General features: G+C 54.7%; 8 protein-coding genes across 8 annotated transcripts; 7 read left to right on the forward strand and 1 right to left on the reverse strand.

Moving 5' to 3' along the window:
* Positions 1–32: 32 nt before the first annotated feature.
* Positions 33–746, forward strand: LTR77_007599 (uncharacterized protein; the record flags this gene model as incomplete). Its single annotated transcript, XM_064804836.1, has 1 exon — positions 33–746. One exon carries the CDS (start codon positions 33–35, stop codon positions 744–746), a length of 714 nt encoding a protein of 237 aa, XP_064656678.1.
* Positions 747–1,657: 911 nt separating this feature from the next.
* LTR77_007600 (uncharacterized protein) lies at positions 1,658–2,587 on the forward strand (the record flags this gene model as incomplete). The annotated part of the gene is made up of 1 exon (XM_064804837.1): positions 1,658–2,587. The coding sequence occupies one exon, from the start codon at positions 1,658–1,660 to the stop codon at positions 2,585–2,587; it is 930 nt and encodes a 309-aa protein (XP_064656679.1).
* A 602-nt stretch (positions 2,588–3,189) lies between these two features.
* Positions 3,190–4,293, forward strand: LTR77_007601 (uncharacterized protein; the record flags this gene model as incomplete). Its single annotated transcript, XM_064804838.1, has 1 exon — positions 3,190–4,293. One exon carries the CDS (start codon positions 3,190–3,192, stop codon positions 4,291–4,293), a length of 1,104 nt encoding a protein of 367 aa, XP_064656680.1.
* Positions 4,294–5,266: 973 nt separating this feature from the next.
* On the forward strand, positions 5,267–6,153 carry LTR77_007602 (Endoglucanase-1; the record flags this gene model as incomplete). Its single annotated transcript, XM_064804839.1, has 4 exons — positions 5,267–5,466; positions 5,532–5,748; positions 5,803–6,016; positions 6,074–6,153. The coding sequence occupies 4 exons, from the start codon at positions 5,267–5,269 to the stop codon at positions 6,151–6,153; spliced, it is 711 nt and encodes a 236-aa protein (XP_064656681.1).
* Positions 6,154–6,833: 680 nt separating this feature from the next.
* On the forward strand, positions 6,834–8,512 carry LTR77_007603 (uncharacterized protein; the record flags this gene model as incomplete). The annotated part of the gene is given in 2 exon segments (XM_064804840.1): positions 6,834–8,469; positions 8,481–8,512. 2 exon segments carry the CDS (start codon positions 6,834–6,836, stop codon positions 8,510–8,512), a joined length of 1,668 nt encoding a protein of 555 aa, XP_064656682.1.
* A 352-nt stretch (positions 8,513–8,864) lies between these two features.
* Positions 8,865–12,857, forward strand: LTR77_007604 (uncharacterized protein; the record flags this gene model as incomplete). Its single annotated transcript, XM_064804841.1, has 1 exon — positions 8,865–12,857. The coding sequence occupies one exon, from the start codon at positions 8,865–8,867 to the stop codon at positions 12,855–12,857; it is 3,993 nt and encodes a 1,330-aa protein (XP_064656683.1).
* Positions 12,858–13,549: 692 nt separating this feature from the next.
* MET22 (3'(2'),5'-bisphosphate nucleotidase) lies at positions 13,550–14,620 on the forward strand (the record flags this gene model as incomplete). The annotated part of the gene is made up of 1 exon (XM_064804842.1): positions 13,550–14,620. The coding sequence occupies one exon, from the start codon at positions 13,550–13,552 to the stop codon at positions 14,618–14,620; it is 1,071 nt and encodes a 356-aa protein (XP_064656684.1).
* An 81-nt stretch (positions 14,621–14,701) lies between these two features.
* LTR77_007606 (uncharacterized protein) lies at positions 14,702–16,408 on the reverse strand (the record flags this gene model as incomplete). Its single annotated transcript, XM_064804843.1, has 1 exon — positions 14,702–16,408. The coding sequence occupies one exon, from the start codon at positions 16,406–16,408 to the stop codon at positions 14,702–14,704; it is 1,707 nt and encodes a 568-aa protein (XP_064656685.1).
* Between the last annotated feature and the right edge of the window lie 274 nt (positions 16,409–16,682).

The raw sequence follows: 16,682 nt of genomic DNA on the forward strand, positions 1-16,682 counted from the left end.
TCATTTTCAATTGTCGTAAACGGAAGACTCAAATGGATCCTGGCCCACAGTCCCCAGCTTTCATCCGCCAATACGACCCTGCAAAAGACTACCAAGCAGTAATTCATGTCTTCCGCGAGACATGTGATGAGACCCTGAAGGTCGAGCCCATCTGGACGGTAGGCTCGTACATCTGGTGTTGGCCTTATCTGCTTCTCAACCCCGAGTCTTGCTTCGTTGTTGACGGCGGGAACGGTACTCCTGCAGGTTATGTTATCGGCGTGCCGAACACAGGCGCATTCTGCCAGCGATGGCGAGACAACTACGTCCCTCGAGTCCAAGCTGAACTTGACAGTCTAGCCTCTGTTCAGCAGCACGGAAATGGAGAAAAGACAAAGTCAATCATTAACCGACGCGACGATATGCTCAACCTCATCCGCAATGATCCGCACAAGCTGGTTCTAGGCGACATCCCAAATGAATCGCAGGAACTCGGCCACCTTCACATCGACATTCTACCCTCTCATCAAAGGCGGGGGTTTGGGAAGCAGCTCATCACGACGTTCTGCTCTGCTGTCGGCAAACAAGGCTGCAAGGCTGTCTATCTGGGCATGAGTGCTACGAACCATGGGGCCGCGAAATTCTACGAGGCCTATGGTTTCAAGCGATTGCCGAATGTGCTCGATGATGGAAGCAGCGGTGAGTTGGGGAGGACGGGCAAGAAGGACGATGCCGGACAGGCGCTGTACTATGTTATCGATCTCTGATGATCAAGAGGAGTTCCACCATGACTTTGCCTGAAGTCTGGACAAGCGTCGAACGATCAAGCCTCCAACATCTGCCAGGTCGAATGCCAACAGGACAAGGCTGATTCTGCAGGAGGCAACATCGACGCACCGGCCTACGAATCCTACAGCAACGTTGGTGCCGCTTGTTCAAGAGCCCATTGTGGTACCCGGCACATGAATACGTATCACCGCCCCGGGCTGAGGGCATCGACGTGCGGCTCGGATGTTTGGTCGAAGCACTGCCTGGCCGGCTCTCCCGTGCGAAGAAGCCAGCAAGCCGGATAGCTTCACACACAGGATGCGGTGTCTCACGAGCATGCGATGTGATCGTGAAGAAGTGGGCATGCATATGGTCCTCGTACGCTGCTTACATTCGTCCGTGTACGACCTTGATTTTGGCAACGGCGGTCAATCCGGCGGTGTTTGTCAGCAGCTGGCCGGAATCTCGGGTTGGCATCAACATACGTATCAACCAGCCATTTAGATCAGTGAGGCTGAAGGCTGAAGCAGCATTGACTTGAAGCAGCTGCACGTGGGATTGAGTACGATCCCTGTTGTGAAGCTGCCAACTGGCGTCGCACACGGAATCCTTCAATTGGTATAGTCGAGTCGACAACCCAAAAGACCAGTCGATGGTACGGAATATCGGACAGATTATTCATGAAGGATGCAAGAGCTCGCTGTGACACGTGAAATCGGGCCATTGATGTGCCCGAAAAGTCGGACTTTAAGTTGCCACCGCAAGCCGTTGCCGCTGCAGGGACGGAACGCAACGGGCCTCTTCGATCAACGCTCTGCTATAAAGTCAAACAAGTCATCGTCATCGACAAGCAGATTCAAAATCACATCTCGAACCAAATCTCAAACCAACAACCACAACCAACAACGACATGGCCACTGCTATCGTATTCGGTCCCACGGGCAACATCGGATCCGTCGCGGCACGCGCTGCTCAGGAAAATGGAGCCAAAGTCTGGCTGGCGATGCGTGATACCACGAAATCGATACAAGGCCTGAGCGAGGAAGACGAAAAGAAAGGCGGCTTTCAAAGAGTCACAGCCGACATGACCAAGCCCGAGACTCTTGCAGAGGCAGTCAAGAAGTCTGGAGCGACTCGTGCCTACACTTACCTGACCTGGGGCACTTCAGACCATATGAAGGGATCCTTCCAAACGCTCAAGGATTCTGGCATTGAGTTCCTCGTCTTCTTGAGCAGCTCTTCGGTCCAAGGTGACCCAAAGGCCATCCCACCAAGCGAATTCATTCCATTTTTCCACGCGCAGGCAGAGCTAAGCCTGGACGATGTGTTCGGGTCGAACTACGTCGCCATTCGGCCCGGGCGCTTTGCAAGCAACTTGCTTTGGGACAAGGCCGACATCAATGCTGGAGAGGTGAAGCAGTTTGGTGGCGATTTCAAGATGGACTTCATCACTCCTACAGACATGGGTAGGGTGAGCGGTGCCATCCTGGCAGCCGGGGCCGCGAAAGATGGACAGAAGAAGGTTTACCTCTACGGCCCTCAGATCACGACGGGAGCCGGAGGCATCAAAACGGTCGCCAAAGTTCTGGGCAAGGACGTCAAGATCACTGAAATCAGTGCGGAAGAAGGCCGGCAGCAATCGATCAGCCGCGGAACACCGCCACCGGTTGCGGACTACCTGATCTCGAAGATGGAGGAGGGGCCAAGCAAGGAAAAGGAGCTCGTCGAGGGTGACGAGTTGTACACGACCGGTGTCAAGAACATCGAGCTGTACACTGGGAAGAAACCGATGAGCCTTGAGGAATGGGTGGGAGCAAACAAGCATCTGTTTGCAGCGTAGATTAGTTGTGTTGCTTGAAGCCATGACAATGCTGTCACCACACCCAATGACCTGTCTCTCGGCCACTAGCACGTACTCTCGTACCCTTTCCGAAGGTCTGGACAGCGGCAACTGCAAGATCAACGCTCATCAGATCCACACACCTGGAAACCACTTTCACTTCAACAGTGGTGGCCATTGAAAGGTAGTAAGCATGTGTTTACATAATAACAATACTGGTCAGCTGATATATCTCCTGACTGTCAAAAGGGACTTGGCAGTGGCAGCCATTGATCAAGGTTTCGCCCTCACGATATACTTTGGTTCTGCCAATGGCGCAAAGATGGAATGCTACAGCAGCGTACTGACACGGCGGCGCCGTCTCCTTGGTGGAGCGAGCCATGTACAGCCTGGCCGCCCGCCTCGAATGGAACCATCAGGCCATCGCATGATGCCCAGCCAGCGGACACCCTGTGTCACCGGACTGACGGATCCTGGGTCTCTCCTGATTTCCGCCAGTCCCACAATGAGCATAAAAGGGCCGTCTGTTCCTGATGGAGGGTGTTGGCAGATCTTCTTGCAGATGCAGACCATACCAACAGCCTCACTCTGTGAGATTCGTCATGGAACAACTATGGTTGACCTTGATGCTTGCGTTGTCCGTCATCTTGGGACTGTCCAGCGGCGACTCAAACGCTGACCGCCACCGAACCATTCACGTCAAGGCAGGCCAAAAGATTCAGAAAGCAATCGATACCGCTTCTGCTGGAAGCGAGATCGTTGTCCATGCCGGCACATACCGCGAGCAGCTATTGATCAAGAAAGATGGCATCAGTCTCTCTGGGAAGGAAGGAGCTGTTCTTGCTCCGCCTGACAGCTTCGTTCGAAATGTGTGCTCAGGCGTGGCCGGGCCCGGCACTCAAGCTGGGATCTGCGTCGCTGGATCTGGCATCAAGATGGATCCTTTCGTGACGGAGCATCGCAAGGTCGTCTTCGTGCAGCGTGCCGTCGAGGGAGTGTCGGTGTCCGGCTTCCAAGTCGAAGGATTTTCTGGAGCCAACATTCTGGTCCTTGGTGCGGATCACACTCGCATCGCTGGGAATACTCTCATCGACGGACCAATCTACGGATTGCTGAGCTCCGGTTCTCGCTTCACGACGATGGGTGAGAACACCATCAGCTCGTCAGATCCAGCGGCTCCCGGCATCATCGCCTCATGCATGGACAACTTCGAAGGAGCGTATGGTGCCGGCAACGACATCAGGTTCTACGTCATCGGTCTTTGCATCCAGACCAACGGCGCCGTGCTGCGCGATAACGATGTTAGTTACACATGCCGTGCAGCGTATGCTGATCCGTATGTGGAGGGTATCCGACTCACTTCGAACCATTTCGGTCCGTCGTACGATGCCTGCAAAGCCTTCGCATCGTATGGGGTCACGCTGGCTGGAACGATTAATGCTCTCGTCGAAGGCAACACCATTGAGCAGACGAGAAACAATGGTCCTGCTGCTGGAGTGTGGGTGACTGATGATCCATGTACTGAACCGTCGCTGGCTTGTCTCGCCAATCCAGGTGCGACGGCCGTGTCGAAGGGGAACAAAGTAGTTGGCAACAAGCTGTTCGATAACGATTTGGATCTTTGGAACAATAGCACCGGCTCCGGCAACGTCTTCAAGAAGAACAAGTGCTCGACTTCGATTCCGAAAGGCCTTTGTCGAAGGTAGAAACGAAAGACGTAATCACGTCTGGGGTCGATAGGACTGTGGACTATCTCGAGGGAAAAGCTTACAGTGTCAGCTTCGCGAAGTGAAGGACGGGTACACAAGATGCGTCTGATGTTGATGAGACCGAGTCTCACTTACTCTTCTGTTACCTTAAAAGCTATATCGCAATCAAGTCGTCTTTCATGCTGGCATGGCACCGTGCCACCGAAGTTCAGCTTCTCGTAAGAACACCTTTCGGATGTCGCGGTTGCTGCAAAGCTTTCTAGAACGTCCGATCCCTTACACACCCTTGTATGGTGCTGTCTTCTGATCATGTGTGATTGTTTCAGGCCGGCAATGATCGACCGGCTATTGGTTTCAGCCCACAGCCTAGCATGTTCACCTCCACATGTTTCATCTGTAGTTGCATCGTCGCATCGGCTCCTCATCCGTCGGATCCAGACCTCCTCAAAGTAACCACATCAAAAGGGCACTGAACACCGATTGGCAAGACGAATCAAGCGGTCTACGTGGAGCCGAATGATAACGATTGCAACAACATGGCCAGCCCCAGCACAAGCGGTCCTTACTTTCGAACGGACCACCTTGACATGTGCTGGATCTCACATACAAGGAGCTCCCCGGACAGAATCTGTAGCACTCCGTGCTCGTTCTGAAGTCAGTAAGCGAAGTGTAGCAGCTGGTGTGACGATCTGCAAAGTTCAATATACTTCGTACCGGTCGTTCCACAGACTTTGCTTTGAAGCGCTCAGCTAAGGTGTTGACCAGCTATTGATCCCTCAGTGGTGTTTTAAAGAAAGAGACATGCGACAGCAGTTCATAAAGATGAAGCAGATGAATTATACTTTTCATAGACCGCAACTCCATCTCTTTGGCAATAAGTACTGCCTTCGAAAAGCTTAAGGACGCTTGAGACCCAGACAAGAATGTTGACACACACAAGCATTTCTGCTCGACGCTTACCTTGAACAAAATGTACGCCTTAGCATTCATTGCAGCCTCAGCCTCCGTGGCCCTTGCCCAGAGCACGAGCCTCTGCGAGCAGTACGCGACCTACTCAAGCGGTTCCTATGTTATCAACAACAACCTCTGGGGAGAGGGCTCCGGGTCCGGTTCCCAGTGTACCTACGTGACGGATGCGTCGGACTCGGGCGTTGCATGGAAGACCACTTGGTAAGGCGTCGATGGACAGAAGGCTCCGATGTTTGTAACAGTGTTGACGCTCGACTTCTCGACAGGAACTGGTCCGGCGGTGACAGCTCAGTGAAAAGCTACGCCAACTCGCAATACCTTTTTGACAAGAGACTGGTCAGCGAAGTGAACAGCATTGACACATCCGTCGAGTGGAGCTACGACAACACCGACATCAACGCCGATGTTTCGTACGATCTGTTCACAGCAGCGGACATCAACCATGTCACGTACTCTGGTGATTACGAGCTGATGGTGTGGCTGGTAAGAGATTCTTTCCCACTCAACTCAGAACCAGACTGACTCCTTGATCCGTAGGCCAAGTACGGTCCCGCCCAGCCCATCGGCTCGCAGATTGACACGGCGACCATTGCCGGCACCTCGTGGCAGGTCTGGTATGGCGGAAGCACGCAGCAGACGTACAGCTTCGTGGCTTCGAGCCCGATAACTTCCTGGAGTGGAGACATCAACGACTTCTTCGAGTATCTGGTCAGCAGCCAGGGCTTTCCTGCGAGCAGCCAGTATCTGATCAGTAAGTCACCGCCATCAAGAGTGCCATGAGAGCTCTCGGACTGACCATGCTTGAAAGACATGCAATTTGGCACTGAACCTTTCACTGGGGGCGAAACGACTTTCAGTGTGGATCAGTGGTCTGCGAGTGTCAACTGAGGAGAAGCCGGTTGGGGTCCAGGTATCGTGCTAGATGTTTCGCCAATGCAATGCCTCACTTCATGTCTTTCTATTATATCTCCTTCCAAAGCCACTCCGAGCCAGGACAATGGGCCGATGGACCATGGACCTCACTGTAGCACTCTGATATCTTGTCTTTCTCCCAGAGTGAGACATGGAATAATTATGGGCGCTCAAGTAGCCGTAAGACAGGGCGTCTACTGAGCATCGATGGCAAAGCTGCTTCCGGGCAGAGGAGGTTAATCTGGAGTTTGAAGTGCTGGACTGTTTACAGCGTAGTCGACTAGAGCACCCCTTGATGGGGACAATCAGAAGTCTGTCTCCAGGAAGGCAGGCGCGTCACCCTTAAGAGAGTCTCCTCGTGGTTTGTCAATATCTGCAGGCCGCTTTTAACATCAGCCATGCTCACTGAGTCCTCGATGTCGAGAGCAAGAAGGTGCGTTGGTTGCTCAAGGAAGGAGTCAATCCGCGAGATGGAACGCCACCGACTCCGATCTTGCCGATGTCAGACTCGCCCTCGTCATCTGTCCATCCTGCCTTACAAGTTTTATCAACTTGTTCATAATGGAGAATCACCAGTGACATTCAATTCACGGTCTCGTGTGGTAACAAGTTCCAAAATCTGCACGTTAATGCGTAGCCTCAAACTCCTATCAACAATGTCTTGCGCCACCAAGCAAAACAATAGCCACTCCTACGACACTATCATCATTGGAGCTGGAGTATCAGGCCTTGCATGCGCGGCACGTCTCTTCCAACATCAGGCCCGCACAAAGTCAAACCGCTCAATACTTGTCCTCGAAGCTCGCGACCGTATTGGAGGCCGTGTCGGATCAGTACGTGTCAATGGCTGCCGTCTTGACACCGGAGCGAACTGGATCCATGGCATTGGGACCAAGGAGCGGCCGAATCCGCTGATGGATATACTGCCGAAGAAAAGAGTAAAGCAGCTGAGTGGGAGTGTTGCCTTCAAGCCTCCTCCGCCGCCGCAGGATGGGAAGAGGGATGAAGATGGGTGGGAGCTGGTGAACCCTCCTGCCGAGACTGGCACGCCCGAGCCTGCTTCAGCTAAAGACGATGACAGAGTGATCCCACCAGAGATCGCCGGTGATTTGATGGGAACAATGTGGATGCTCTTCGACAGCTTGCACGAGACCGCAAATAGCACTTCGGCGGACAAAGCGAAGTCGATCACTATGCTAAAGGCAATAGCCGACTTGGAAGTCTTCCAGAACGCTTTCAATGAGGTACCTGAATCGTATCACGAAGCTCTGCGGGCGATGCCGCAGTTCATTGAGAACATGGAAGCAGCACCGCTTGTAGCGCAATCAGCAGAAACAGACACTGATGCTCCGGGCATGGGTTTGCTGGAATATGCTATCGACGACTTCGATGGCGATCAGGTATTCGTGCAGGATGGCTATACTGCAGTTGTGGAGGATTTGGCAAAGGGTGTTGTCGATTCTGGACTGGTCGAGCTTGGAGCGGAAATCGAGTCAATCAGATGGGACAAGAGCCCACTCACGGTCAGTATCAAAGATAGAAGCACCTTCGAGGCCAAGAACGTTGTTTGCACGTTGCCCCTAGGTGTGTTGAAGGACCGACACGCCACGATATTCGACCCACCACTACCGAAGGAGAAACGAGAAAGTATTGAGTCGCTAGGATTCGGCACGCTTGACAAGGTCTTCTTGGTGTACGATCGTGCTTGGTGGACTGAGGGACCGTTCAATAAAATCATTGGAAAAGGCGTGGTACGACCGCCAACAGAGTCGGAGTCGACTGTCGACACTTCTGCCAAGGAGCCCGACATTCTCATGGGATATACCCACGACTTGGCTGGACTTGCAATACATCCGAATGGCAAATCAGAACCTGGGATGCGGAATCTATCTCTGATCAATCTACATTCTCTGACCGGCTTCCCTGTGCTGTCTTGCTTTGTGTCCTGCGGCAACGCAAGACACATCGAAAGCTTATCAGACTCTAAAGCCCAAGCACTTCTCCACGACAACCTGACGACCTGGTTCGGGCGGGAGATCCCAAAGCCGGCTGGCGTGCATGTCACCAGATGGGCGGACGATCCATTCTCGCAGGGCAGCTATAGCCATATGATCACGGGCCGGTCGGAAACGAAGCATAGGGTGGACTTCCAGAAGGCGATTGATGTTGACGAGATTTCGAGGCTCGGGTTTGCTGGCGAACACACGAGCAAGACACACTTCGCTACCGTGCATGGTGCGCTTATTAGTGGATGGAGGGAAGCGGATGCCATCATTGAAGGATGGGAAAAAGGTGAGTCGCAGGCCTGAGCATTGTTGATGGATTAGACGTGTAGATATATTAATCCTAACCTGCTCCATGATCGAGGATGACCAAAGAACTTCGGCATTGGCCCAGTCGGATTTCGACCCAAGCGATGTCTAGAAGCTATGTCTCCCTAGCGTCTCCGTGATAGTAAATTCTCGCTTGATACGATAGCTGGAAAATACGTTGTATATCAATGGAAATCGTGTTGAGGCAGAAGGAGAACTTGACTCGTGAGCAAAGCTTTGCGGCTCTGCGGCGCCACTCCCGATGCCAATGAAGCCGACGTCAATCTTCAGACGATGCGCGTCTGTTGATACTGTAGCACAGCTGTACCATGCTGAGGTAGCATGACTGCTCGAGGTGGAGGGTAGGACGCAAAGATGGGGACGAATTTCGACGACTGGCTGGAGTCCGAAGAGGGCAGAGAGTACGAACGCACACACGATCCCAGGAAAGGCGCAGTCTTGAGAGCCCACCTCACCTTCATCCGCCTTGCGCTGCCCCCGTACACGATCCATTTCAAGTCGCCCACCTACATCCAACCGGCGACGCTCGACCTGCTCGATAAGAAAGTGCTCAAGGAGACATTGAGGAACACGGCGCAGGATGCCACGGTCAGGATCTTGATCGGTGGGGATGTTCGGTTTTGGCACGAGCTGGTCCTGTTGCTGAAGGCTGCCATCCCAAGTCTGGAGAGACGAAGCTTCCAGCATTGGGATCCCAGTAGTGTGGACTACGACAGCACCAGTGGTGCGCTGATTGCCGGCAACTACCCAGGACTTTGGCGGGATCTGGAGCGGTTGAACGATATCGTCAGCATATGCAGGAATGTGTTGACGGTTGGCGAATTCGCGCAGCGCTATGCTTCCGGCTATTGCGCAGATATTGAGATTTTCCGACTCATCAACTGCTGTGTTAGAGTGACGGCGAGAGGCTTCGATGGCACTGCAAACACGGGCGAGGAGGAGAAGTGGCAGTGGATTGTCAATGCGTACAAGAAACTGCTCATCACGAGCCTGCAGTTTCTCAACAACCTTGTCGCGCAGAACGAGGAGAAGAAGTGCATGCTTTGGACTTCGCTCTTCGATCATGCTTCCGAGACGGGCTACCGAGAGGAGAAGATCACACCATTCCGGCTACCACCTCCGAAGAAGCCTACACCACCCATCAATAGCAGTGATATCCTTCTCGCATATGGTCAAAATGGCCCAAACCAACGCATTTCGCCTTTGGAGTACGAAGCTGCCCAGCTGATATTCAAAGATGAAGGATGGAAACCTCTTCCGGCCAACGCGACTGCTGCTAAGAAGCACAGTGAACCAAATGGCTACGTCTACTTTGTCTCACGCTTCAAGAACCAGTGCATCGAAGATTTCAAGACCGTACACAAGCGCGCCCCAACACTGGCTGAGATTCACCGCAACATGCCGCACTATTGGCACCAGCAGATCCCCGAAACCCCGCGCATGTGGTCTCATTGGCAGAGTGCGTTCGAGATGGACCTTCATGCTTACCGCGACGAGGAGGACGACTATCAAGACTATCTCGACGACCCGATAGGCTGGAGAGAACAGGTCATCGCTCCCGGTCCTCCTACGCCGATGATGCCGACGAGATCCGGGAAAGCATGGAAGCCGGAAGACGTGGAGAGGAGAATCAAGGCGTTGGAGGTCCAGATGGCAGAAGAGTGCAAGTCCGAGTGCGCAGGGCACGGCTACTGCGAGGATCCGGTGGAGTGTGAGAAGGCGAAAGCCAGTGGATTGCCAAATCCCCTCGACCCACGGACTGCCAACGAAAAGACCGACTCGCGGATGCTGTTCACCTCAGAAGCTGGGACAAAGATCCTGGAGAGCGGCAAGGCGGAGTTGATGAAGAGGCTGGAAGGCTATGCCGACGTAGGTGCCGGTGCTGGCATCGCAGCGAGGAGGGTGAGCACTGCACGTTCGGCCCCAATATCTGCCAGCGATGCTCACCCGGCTCATCCGATCAACGTCGGCGGTGCTCAGCGGCGGAGATCTAACAGTTATGCTGTCGAGCACGCTTTTGCGGAAGAATCGATGGACGAGGATGACGACGAAGAAGAAGACGAGAGCGACGAAGAGGGCGAGGATGACGAGGAAGAAGACTATCCAGGTTCAACTGAAGATGGCCGCGGCTTGCTCACAGACGTGCCACTCATCCTTGGTCCATCTGAGATCGAAGTGCTGCCCATGCTGATCATGTCTGGCCACGTCATCCCGCCAGCAGAAGAGCATCCGACACAGCGCAACAATTACAAAGATATCAATCCCTGGGCGATGCCGCATTCTGACGCTTTGCCTGACGACATTCTCGAGAAAGGCGCGAAGCTCCGAACCCACTTGTTGCTATCGCAGACACCGGGGCGGAATCTGCTCCGCGAGCTCCTCATATTCGTGGCCGCCTGGGACCTGCGGGAGGAAGAGCTGTACTTCAAGTTCATGGTCCGCATTCTTGAAGCTATTCTGAAACATGGACTCATGCCATACGCATACCACGCCTTCCGTGATCGATCGCGAAGCAAGGATATAATCTCTCCTGCCCAAGCTGTGATCATGAAGCTGCTTACCTGCATCTTTCGTCAGCGGAACGAGAACATTAGAAAACATCTTCGCGGGGAGGTGCTGGAAGGCGAGGTCTTGGGACAAGCGCATGTGGTCAGGGTTAACGGAGTCAACACAACACGTCCGACCGACTGTAGCGAGGAAGAAGAGATTGCCTGGATCAGAGAGCAGCACCGGATCGCTGTTGAAGAGAAGAAGCGCCTCGGCCTGCTTCCTACTGCGGTCGACTTGCGCTTGCTCAACTTTGTCTTCACCGAGTTTAGACAGCACATCATACCGCAGACATGCGCTCTGATCTTTTTGCAAGGCCAGATACACAGAGGCCGAGCCAGCCCGGACGACTTCCCGCTGAATTTGTGGGACATGGAGAGGATGTACGAGGGAGTCTATCAGTTTCTCGAGTTCTTTGCTGTCCTGTCCGAGGAGCAAGGCCGTGTACCCATCTGCGATGAAGGCCTGGAAAGAGAGATCCATGGTCAAATCGTTTGGGGAGCGAGGGAGGAGGAAGAGTCGATGGGCGGGTTGACCGGCACCTGGAAGAACATCCTTGCCAGCTGGGAAATGGCTAGCGAGCTGGTGACTCTGCTGAGAGAGCTTGAAGGCGGCATCCCGAAGGTCGCTGCAGCAATGCCACGACCGAACGCACAAGCAGCGCAGCCGGTGTCTGCGAGCTTCGACGGGAAAGCCGGAACAACACCTCCACCTCCTCCGCCTAAGCCGCAACGTAGTATGAGCGCTGACGCGGCGATGGGTGTGCCTCAAGCGAGACCGTCTTCTGCGCCGACGCCGGTGGCTGTCGAGCGGCCTTTCGATGTTAACGCTGGGGACGTGCCTCAGACGCATGCTATTCCACCGTCTCTTGCACCGGGTGGGTCTTCACAGCAGGTTTACGAAGCTGAGCATCCGCTTGCGTATCCAGAAGATCCTCTCAACGCTCTTGCGCCGACCTCGCTGGTAGCTGCGCATGCTGACCTGCAGAACGCGCACGACCAGGACGAGCCTTCTGATTTCGAGTGGCGGAATCTGAAGAAGCTCACTGTGCTTGTACTGTCCTCGCTGATATGGAAGAACAAATCAGTGCAAGAGCAAGTCCGCAAATACGGCGGCCTCGAAGCGCTCGTCGGCTGCTGCAGACACGACGAGAACAACCCGTACATCCGCGAGCACGCCGTAATGTGCCTCCGCTTCGCCGTCGAGAACTGCGAGGAGAACGCACGAGTGCTCGTCAAACTTGCCGAAGAGCGGGGTCAGCAGACCGGTCGAGGTGGCAAGATCGGAGAGAAGGGCATGAGGAAGATGGTCACGGACGGTATTCCGAAGGAAGTGCTCGATGCTAACGGCTACGAGACTTTCGTGGACATTGAAGGCCAGATGGGCTTGCGTCGCAAGGACGGAGCTGTCGATAGTAGAGACCCTGGAGTGCCGCCACCGCCACCGCCTCCTCCGCCATCGACGTCTGGGCCTTCGTTTACGCAGCCGTGGAAAACCGTCACCACGAAAAGCGTTCGAGAGTGGGCGGCTCGGAGCAACTCTCAGCTCGACGAGCTTCTGCCGGGTCTCTCGCTCGGCGGGGCTTCGGGGAGCATGCAGCCGCCACCGGTCGTGGCCTCGGATGCGACGGACAAAGGGATGGAGTTGTTGCGGAATGCTATGATGTCTTTGCCGCCTAAGAGTGGTGAGACGGCGGAGGAGAGGCAGCGGATGGAGGCGCTGGAGAGGTTGGATCGGGCGTTTGAGAGTACGGAGGCGGCGCTTGGATCTGGTTCTCAGGGGAAGAGACAGGAGGGATGAATGTGTGGTCAGAAGCCAGACGAAGAGGACAGGAAAGCATGGTTACCAGCTCGATCGACGGATGAAGCATCTTCGAAGCATTCAGCAGGAGGCCGGGCATGCTGGAATCGAAGCCAGTGTCGTGGATTCAGCGGAGACACAAGCACGCCGCCGGACCTTGAGTGTTGGAAGTGGGCAGCAACGAGCCGTCCCTTTCGTCGGTCGAAGCAGGCGGGCAGCATGATCGTTCGTTGTAAGTGTTACTATCGACCTAATCTTGTTGTGCCAAAGCTGACGTCCACGCAGGAAACGATGGAGGCACTTGGTTGGTGAAGAGTGCTATTGCGGTCGCTTGTACATATGTATAGCACGCCAATACAATGAACGCTGTTGATTTCAGTGCCTCCGTTGTCTGCTATCCAGTTGCGTATACGAGTGTATAGACATATAAATGGCATCGAGTGAGGTTAAGATAAGGCCTCCAATGCCACCGCTGGAAAACCCCACGGCGGGGCAGTCAGGGCACTTTCAGGGTCGAGATTTCTAGCTTCAGTCAGTCGGTGTAGAATTACATGTTCTTCAAAAGCAAACCATTGACTCTTACTCTACTCTTGTTTTCACTTCTCGTGCTGGCTACAAGTCTCATCCCCTCCATCCTCCCGCGTCTGCGCCTGTTGACCTCCCACCTCACCACCCGCCGTCAACAGCACATCATGGCCTCTGCCGACTACAACAAAGAACTGCACATTGCACTCCTCGCCGTGCAGCGCGCCTCGCTCCTCACCAAATCCGTCTTCCACTCCCACTCCAAGGGCACCCTCGACAAGGCCGACGCTTCCCCCGTCACCATCGGCGACTTTGGCGCCCAAGCCCTCATCATCTCGGCTCTGCAGCACAATTTCCCCGGCGATGAGATTGTGGCCGAGGAGGAGGCGAAGGATTTGAGGGAGAAGAATAGTGTGAAGCAGACGGTTTGGGATCTCGTGCAGCAAGCTAAGTTGGAGGATAAGAGCGGGGAGGAGGCGTTGGGTGGGGGGATCAAGGATGCGGATAGTATGCTTGATATTATCGACAAGGGGGATAGTAAGGGTGGGAGTAAGGGGCGGATATGGGCGATTGACCCCATTGACGGGACGAAGGGGTTCTTAAGGGGTGGGCAGTATGCTGTCTGCTTGGCGTTGATGGTGGACGGGGACGTGAAGGTCGGTGTGCTCGGCTGCCCGAACTTGCCGGTCGATGATTCCGAGGCTTTGACCGAGAACATCGGCGCTGATGCCTCGGATGCGGAGGGTAAGGGTGTGCTGTTCAGCGCTGTGCAGGGCAAGGGCGCCGACAGCCGTCCACTCGGCAAAGGCGCGCTGGCGAAGGAGAGCAAGATTAGCATGAAAGCCGTGTCCAACATCTCGGACGCCACGTTCTGCGAGTCCGTCGAAGCCGGTCACTCTTCGCAAGGCGACGCCGCGAACATCGCGAAGAAACTCGGCATCACGAAACCCTCCGTGCGCATGGACAGCCAGGCCAAGTACGGCAGCATTGCCCGCGGGGCCGGGGATCTGTACCTGCGGCTACCGGTGAAGAAGGACTACGTGGAGAAGATCTGGGACCACGCGGCGGGGGATCTGATTGTGCGGGAGGCAGGCGGGCAGGTGACGGATGTGGAGGGGAAGAGGTTGGATTTTAGTGTCGGGAGGACGTTGCAGAGGAATAAGGGGGTGATTGCTGCGCCGAAGGATGTGCATGATACTGTTATCAAGGCGGTGTCGGAGGTGTTGGGGGGGAAGTAGATGTATAGACCATGCGAGCGGAGAGGCAAAAGCGGGATTATGGCGGTTGAATGGCTGTCTATAGCTGTCTATGTTCATACCTCATTGCTGAACGACGAATCTCTCGTCGTTTTTGGGCTCTGTTGACTGCTTCATCGTCACCTTCCATGCGGGCAATTCCATGACCCCTTCTTCGTGCCAGAAGACGACCTCATTGACAGGCAGACCAGCGTACTTTGCTGTGTCGATGTCCGTAATGCAGAAGTCATCCCAGACATCTCTCCCCTTCCCTTCTTTCCGCTCGTACATTGCCAAGATCCGCCATATCTCACCTGCCTGCTCCTTCTCATCCTTGTACAGCAATGTAGGCACAAGCTGCAACCGCCACGACTTCCTCGGATCCGCCCAGAACTTCGGCACCACCTCCGCCAACACATCGGTCCCATTCGAGACGAAGCTATTCATCACAATCCCGGTACCTGAAGAGCTAACCAGCTCAATACTCGAGTTCAGCTCCCGATCAACCGCCTCGTACACCCCATCATACCCCACCCCCAAACCCTCCCAAACACTCTCCTCAGCCGCCCGTACGACTTCTACCGTCACGACCTCCTGCAACCTATCCAACACCTCTCCACAATGCTCATTACACGCCACGAGAATAGTGACACCAAGCCCATACTCCGGCATCAAACTCACCCGCGAAACGTAACCCGGTAGTCCACCGCTCTTCGTCACGAACGTCACCGGCCTTCGACTTTCTGGTAAAATCCGATCCGTGCGGAAGATCTCCCAGGGCATCCCGTAGAAGCTTCCCAAGCCTGTGGCGAAACTCGCGGGTTGGAACCAGTTGATTCCGGTGGCGAGGGCGTTGTAGTGGGTTAGGATGTAGCGGAGGTAGGTGCTCATGTCGGTGGTGGAGGAGTAGATGGCGCCGGTGGGGTTTTGGATTCCTTCATCCACATCCCAGTAGTTATCTCCCACTGGAAGAACGGCGTGGGTGTCGTTAGGGGTCGAGATGGTCGTGAGGCTCATTTTTAGCGGGGTGAAGATGGAAGTTTGCATGTACTCCTCGTACGTCATGTTCGTCACCCGCTCGAGCACGAGACCCAGCAGCTCGAAATTGAGATTCGAGTACGTACTCTCCGCGTTCGGGGCGAAGAGGGGTGCGTGGTGGTTCAGCCATTTTACCAAGTCCGTGGCGTTGCATGGCGGGTCGTAGTCGGCGTATTCGTCGCAGCGGATGAGGTTTTTCTTGTCTGCGGGCGGGAGGCCGATGAATGTTGGGTCCGGGATTTCGAGCAGGATGTCGCTTTGTGCGAAGTCGCGTGGGATACCGGAGAGTTGGCTCGCGAGGGCGCGGAGGGTGATGTCGTGGAATGGGATTTGCCCGGTGAGTTCGGGGATATAATCGCTGACTGGGTCGTCGAGGTTAAGTGTTCCGGCTTCGGCTTGGTAGAGCAGGCCGAGTGTTGTGAAGGTTTTGGTGATGGAGGCGATGCGGTAGAGGCTGTCTCCATCCACTTTGGGGGTGCCAGGGCGGGTGGCGTTGCGCTCTGGGGCGGTGTGGAAATGGGAGAAGAGGGATGAGGTTTGGGAGGTCAGTTCGATGGAGAAGGAGGCGGCGGAGTATTTCGGGTTGGAGATGAAGGTGTCGAGCTTGGTGCGGAGGGAATTGAAGGCTGATGCGAGGTGTTTATCTTTGGCGCCGTTGTGCCATTGGGGGACGGGGAAGGCTGGGGAGGGGTCGAAACAGGTGGAGAGGGTTGAGGAGATAAGTGAGGCAAGGAGAAAGGCTGTCTTCCGCATCTTTGGTCTTGTTCGCAGTCGCTGCGATCCAATCGAGGAAGAAGAGACAATAGGAAGAGGAGAAGTTGTAGAAGTAGTTGCCTCACCTTGCTATCGCCCCCACGCCGGAGTTCGCATGTGGTCTTGTGGCGTTCGATCGATCAATACTAGAAGAACCTGGCACTCATGAGTTGAGAGGGTGACAGCTTGTTGTTTCAATAGTCAGGTATCAAGACGAACATGATACACCCGTTGTACTAGGTACGTACAACGAGTTGAGTGATGTTGTCAAGAA

The sequence above is a fragment of the Saxophila tyrrhenica genome (assembly GCF_035928015.1).
Source record: "Saxophila tyrrhenica strain CCFEE 5935 chromosome Unknown scaffold_12, whole genome shotgun sequence".
In the NCBI taxonomy this organism is placed as follows: domain Eukaryota; kingdom Fungi; phylum Ascomycota; class Dothideomycetes; order Mycosphaerellales; family Extremaceae; genus Saxophila; species Saxophila tyrrhenica.